Below are 6605 nucleotides of genomic sequence, written 5' to 3'. Positions count from 1 at the left end.
TACATAATTTTCATAAAAAATTTTTTAGGTGTGGAGGGGCTTTTCTTGCTCGCCCCTGCTTGGTACGTCCTTGTCTGACTGAGACTACTTCAAAAGAAATATTTCTGGTCTGAAAATGAGAAGTTTCATTTTGTTGCATACATAAATCATTATACACTGTCATTAAAAAAAAAAATTTGTTATGCTACCAAGTCTAAATGTACGGTAGTCTTTTATTTTTCATAATTTTTATTTACATATGATGTGCATCCAACTTGCTTTATGTAAAATAATCTTTTACTTAGTTTAAGAAAATGCAATCCTTCTCCTATTTAACCACCACAACTAATAAAAGGTGACAAAAGACCTTTTCATCTATTTTTTCTTAACATGGTTAAGAACTTCTGTTTTGTTGAGCATTAAACTAAAAGTGCAATTCGCCATTTAGATGGTCAAGATGGATAATGGTTTGGCCACAGAATGGTTAGTTAAGTCCTTACAAAACGGGAAGAATGGAGTTCGATGTTATTAGGAAAGTCAACTTTTGAGCTTTTCATCAATTTTACTGCTGAATCCTAGATAAACAAATATGGATTGGATGGAGAATCATATTATCAGGAAAGTCAACGTTTGAGCTTTTTATTATTTTTACAATAGATGAAATTCTTGACTATCAACTTTGAATGATATATATTTGCTGAGTATACCATTCTATACAAACCTATTTTGATAGGTGACCACCCATTGACATTTAATTCTCTTAAAACTTTTTATGTTCCACCTAACTCTTAGAAATGTAATCCTATTTCATTCAAACCATTTATATGCAGAAAAATCAAAAGTCAAGATTGATTTAGCTATTAAGTGTAAGTTAACCTTATTAAAGTGGTAGAAGTTCAAAGGTGCAAAGTGGAGTTAATTCTTTTTCAGAACCTTGTCAAATATGTTTCATTGCTTTTTATTTCTTTTGAGGCAAAAGTGTTTCAAGATTTCAAGGTTTTTCATTATCCCACTATATAACAAAAGAAATTCTTGACTATGAACATTGAATGATATATCTACCGTGTATACCAGACCATTCTGCACAAACCTGCTGTGATAATTGGCCACCCATTGAGGTTTAATTCTCTTTTAAAACCTTTTAATCTCTACCCGACTCTTTGAAATGCAATCCTATTTCATTTAAACCATTCATCTGTAGAAAAATCAAAAGTCAAGTTCGATTTATCTGCTGAGAATAAGATTGGAATCTTGTTAAAGTGGTACAAATTCAAAGGTGCAAAGTTGAGTTAATCATTTTCGCAGAACCTTGTAAAATGTATTTCATTTTTTTTTTGGATAAATGTGTTTCAAGTTTTCAAGGTTTTCCATTATTACACTATATAGCAAAAGAAATTAGGAATGGCAGTAGGGCGGGGGGAATTTCCCTCGCCCCTCACTCCTCCTACATGTCCCTACCCCGCCCACCCCGCTAACCCCACAGAAGCACCTGTCAGGCTAATAAAAATTTGTCATACGATTTCATTGTAGTCAATTTTGAGCAAAGAATCGAATACTTAAATACCAACACATGACCAAGTCATTATCAATTGTAATTTCATAATTGAAACCCATAAAAACAATCAAACAAAAGTTATTTGAATACAATCTAACATGATGAAACAAATACAACTAAAATAGTCAAGTTTTCACTTTTGAAAAAAGTACAATCATTAAGTCATTATTGTGTTTTTTCTAAGAAAAAAGTGTTATTATGTTAAATGTAATTACGAATTTAGTATAATTGTATTAATAAATTTAATATAACTAATTAATAATTTCTATTAGTAGACATGTACTATTATTAGTATTTGATAATATCAACTATATTACAAATACTAATATGCATTATATAATACTTATAACTAATAATATCTATTATAAATTTGTAACAAATTAAATTAAATATTATATATAATTATATACATATACAGATTTAATTTTTTCAATGGGTGGCGAGGCGGGGGTTTATTCCCTTGCCCCCCGCCCCATATTTTAACGGCGGAAAAAAATCCCCTTCCCAGCCCATTAGCCTGTGGATCAACTGCATTGAAGCAGATTTTGAATTTGTACGCATATTGTTTAAGGATGAAATAAATTGAAACATTTTTATTTCCCTGCTGCGTATTTATTACACGTGTCACTGCTGCATTAAATCCCTATGTATTACATACGTACGCATACTCGTATGCTATCCAGTACTTTACGTTTCATTTATACGTATGTCCCTGTGCGTGTGGGACCCACTCCATCTCCCAGGGAGGATTGTTCCCGAGTCCGGGGGTTCGATCCCTCCTCATCAGTCCACTTCTTCCACCGAAGAAGGTCAGCTGCTCCCGATGGAGCTGGCATCATCCGCGACGTCCTCCGAGTCCGACAGGGTTCCCTTGAGCTCCTTTACTGTCCTGAACAGCAGGTCCAGTTCGCGAATGATGGATACATTTAACAATGTTCCAGAAAAATGAAACACATTTACCAAAAAAAAATGAAATACATTTAACAGGGCTCCGAAAAATGACTAACTCCACTTTGCACCTTCAAATTTGTACCGGTTTAACAATGTTCCAAACTTATACTCAGGAGATAAATCAAACTTGACTTTTGATTTTTCTGCATATGAATGGTTTAAATGAAATAAGATTACGTTTCAAAGAGTTTGGTAGAGCATAAAAAGTTTTAAAACAGAATTAAACATCAATGGGTGGCCACCTATCAAAGTAGGTTTGTGTAGAATGGTGTGGTATACATAGCAGATATGTCATTCAAAGTTCAGAGTCAAGAATTTCTTTTGCTATATATATAGTGAGATAATGGAAAGCCTTGAAATCTTGAAACACTTTTACCTAAAAAACAAATTACAAAACAATGAAACACATTTCACAAGGTTCTGGAAAAGAATTAACTCTGCTTTGCACCTTCGAACTTCTACCACCTTAATAAGGTTCCGAACTTACATTGAGTAGCTAAATCAATCTTGACTTTTGATTTTTCGGCATATAAATGGTTTGAATGAAATATGATTACATTTCTAAGAGTTAGGTAGAGCGTAAAAAGTTTTAAGAGAGAGTTCAATATAAATGGGTAGCCACCTATGAAAATTGGTTTGTATAGAGTGGCATACTCAGCAGATGTATCATTCAAAGTCGATTGTCGAGAATTTCATCTATTGTATTGTGGGATAATGGAAAACCTTAAATACTTGAATCAAAATTACCTGAAAAAAAAAACAAGGAAACACATTTAATAAGGTTCTAGAAAAGGATTAACTTAACTTTGCATCTTCGAACTTATCCCAATTTTTCATTTTGTACCCTAAATTTTAATTTTGAACACTTTACACCCTAAGCTTTAATTTCACCTTTTAGTCTGGGGCCTTTCATGTTTGCAAATTGCATAAGAGCCACTCATTTTCTTGTTAGTTATGTGTAGTAATTGGCTTTTAGCATCCTCTCATTAAAAAATTAATTTAAAAAAATGTCCAAGTATAAGTTTCAATTTTGTAGTTGAAATTGAAAATGTTCACACATGTTTAGCTATTTACATGCCATATAGGCTTCCAACCTCCTAACCCTAAAATTTAGGGGGTTTTGGGGGAAGGGGAGGGTTGGATGAAGAACAGAGATTGAAATAATAAATCTTTTGTAGCCTTCATTAAGACATTGATCGAACAAGAGAATGTCTAAAGAGAAATTAGAATGAAACAAATATCTTAATTGCACTAGAGAAGTGCAATTGAATATAGTTCTCAAGAATGTAATTTCCGTTGATTTCTATGTAGCTGGTTGTTGTAAAATTTGTCTGAAGAGACAATCGAATACCCCCAAAACTCGCCGAATTCCGAACAGTTCACATATCTTTTGGGGTCGTATTACAGGTCCACGTATGTTTCTCCCCTATTTAGAGGAAAAAATAACAAAAAAAAAAAAAAAACTCAAAAGCTGACTTTCCTGATAATATGTTTTTGCTCCGTCCAATCCACATATGTTTATATATGATTCAGCAGTAAAATCGAACAAAAGCTCAAAAGTTGACTTTCCCGTTTTATAAGGTATTGACTAACCATTTGGTGGCCAAACCATTATCCATCTTGACCATCTAAATGGTGAATTGCACTTTAGGCTTAATGCTCAATAAAACAGAAGTTCTTAACCATGTTAAGAAAAAATAGATGAAAAGGTCTTTTGTCACCTTTTATTAGTTGTGGTAGTTATATAGGAGAAGGATTACCATTTGTTAAACTGAGTAAAAGATTATTTTTCATAAAGCAAGTTGGATGTACATCATATGTAAAACAAAAATTATGAAAAATAAAGACTACCTTCAATTAGACTTGGTGTACAATTATCAGTTCAAGCGAATTCCACAATTAGGTGAAGATTATATCTAAGTTTCAATACACATCTTTATTGGTAAACGCACATATCACATTTTAACACATTCACGAACATACGTAATTGAAGAACACCAATAGCGTAATTCACAAGCTTGCGTAATGCGAAGCCACGTGTAATTGAAGAACACCAATAATGTTTTTATGAAGATGGACATATTGACGAAACAAGAAGTGCACGAAGAAACGTCATACATTGATCACCGAGTACATATAAGTCCACAATAAAGATAAAAATCTATACTTGGTTTTCTTAATTATTATTTTTCTTTTATTAGTTATTTTTTCCCATCCTCCTAGATGGATTTCTTAGTAAGATAGTCGAGTGAACAAGTAGTACATAAGAAACATAGACCACCAAGTACGTATATATATGGTCTGTAATTGGCTTTCTTTATTATTGGTTTTTCCTTTATTGTTCAAACTTTCCCTCCTCCTGGGTATTGGATTACGGTAATATCGCCCTTTATAACCGTTTTATTCTGTACCGGATTTTGCAGAACTGTCTGGAAAAATCCATATCCCCGAGCAAGCCTAAACGTTTTGGTGCCACCAACTATTGGAATTTCTCTCGCCGTACCACCGACTTGTAAGTTATATCCTGGTCCTTGGAATTCCAATGTGCTACCGTTGTATTGGATGTTGGAGAAAAGGAGGGAAAATATGCCCTGTGAGCTTGATCCATCACGGGATGAAGCTATGTAAATGCCTTGGGCCCGACCAATAATTGGAGAATTGTTGCTGATGCCTTGTGTCATGTTAGCATCATTAACAATAATGGTTCCAAAATTGGAGGGAGTTCTCGGCATACCAGGGGCGCCGGCAACTGCAACACTGGTGGTATTTGGTCCGCCCGTAAACACTTGAAGGTACACAGTAATATTTGTTTCCTTTCCACGGCAGCAACAGTCAGGGCCAAGAAGATCAGCTTCTGAACAAACAAAGATTGCTAGTAATAGCACAAGGGAAATTTGGATGGATGCAAAAGCTGAACCTTTTGCCATTTTGTATGTTGAAAGGCTAGCTGAAAAACAAAGAAGGAAGAAACAAATTAGTTAGATGGTGAAGATAATTTGTTCAATGACCATATTTATAGGATGGAGGAGGTAGCAGTTGCAAATGGTTATAGTAGAACAATTAAATCAATCTTGACTTTTGATTTTTCCACATATAAATGGTTTAAATGAAATAATATTACATTCCAAAGAGTTGGGTATAGCACAAAAAGTTTTAAAAGATAATTAAACATCAATGGGTGGCGACCTATCACAATAGGTTTGTGTAATGGTGTGGTGTACTCAGCAGATATATCATTCAAAGTTCAGAGCCAAGAATTTCTTTTGATATATAGTGGGATAATGGAAAACATGAAACACATTTCCCTAAAAAAAAATGAAACACATTCAGTAAGGTTCTGGAAAAAGATTAACTCCACTCGGCATTTTCAAACTTGTACCACTATAACGAGGTTCGAACATATACTCAGTATATAAATTAATGTTGACTTTTGATTTTTCTGCATATAAATGGTTTAAATGAAATAGGATTGCATTTGAAAGAGTTAGGTAGAGCATAAAAAGTTTTAAAAGAGAATTAAACCTCAATGGGTGGCCACCTATCATAGTAGGTTAGTGTAGAATGGTGTGGTATACACGGCAGATAAATCATTTAAAATTCATAGTTCAGAATTTCTTTTAGTGATGGTAATCTAGGAGGGTGCCCGCAGGCAAACGGGGCCGGGGGGAGGAAGATTTTTTTTCCCCATTAGAAAACGGGTTTGTGTAATGGTGTGGTGTACTCAGCAGATATATCAATCAAATAGGTTGAATCAGTTCTTGATCAAAACATTAAAGTTGTAGCCCTTTTAACACGTTTTCCAATGCCATAAGAATCAAGTCATTTGGAGGTCTAGACACTAAGATATTCCTAAAATATTGAGACCTGGTTGTAAGAGCATCGCAGCGCACTTGTACTTCAGTAATTTGGATTTTTGACTATGAAAATGAGAGAACCAAACTTTGATGTCTTCATATGAGTTGTAGACCATTCTCTTAGCTTCAAATTGAATTAAGAATCATCTAAACCCGCTTTGTGTAGCTCAAGTTATCACCAAATCCTAAAACATATCAATCCTGCCAAACCCGTTCCTCTTGACTTTTTCCCTTTTTATTGCTACTTCACACCACATTTTTAGTCC

The 6605-nt window shown here is 34.0% G+C and overlaps 1 protein-coding gene across 1 annotated transcript; it reads right to left on the bottom strand.

The window, feature by feature from the left end:
- Window positions 1–4827: 4827 nt before the first annotated feature.
- On the bottom strand, window positions 4828–5412 carry LOC113771598 (dirigent protein 22-like). The gene has a single exon (XM_027316170.1). It carries the CDS (start codon window positions 5410–5412, stop codon window positions 4828–4830), a length of 585 nt encoding a protein of 194 aa, XP_027171971.1.
- Window positions 5413–6605: the final 1193 nt, after the last annotated feature.

This window comes from Coffea eugenioides, chromosome 5 (genome assembly GCF_003713205.1).
Source record: "Coffea eugenioides isolate CCC68of chromosome 5, Ceug_1.0, whole genome shotgun sequence".
NCBI classification, from domain to species: Eukaryota; Viridiplantae; Streptophyta; class Magnoliopsida; order Gentianales; family Rubiaceae; genus Coffea; species Coffea eugenioides.
This window is presented reverse-complemented; position numbering and strand designations above follow the sequence as displayed.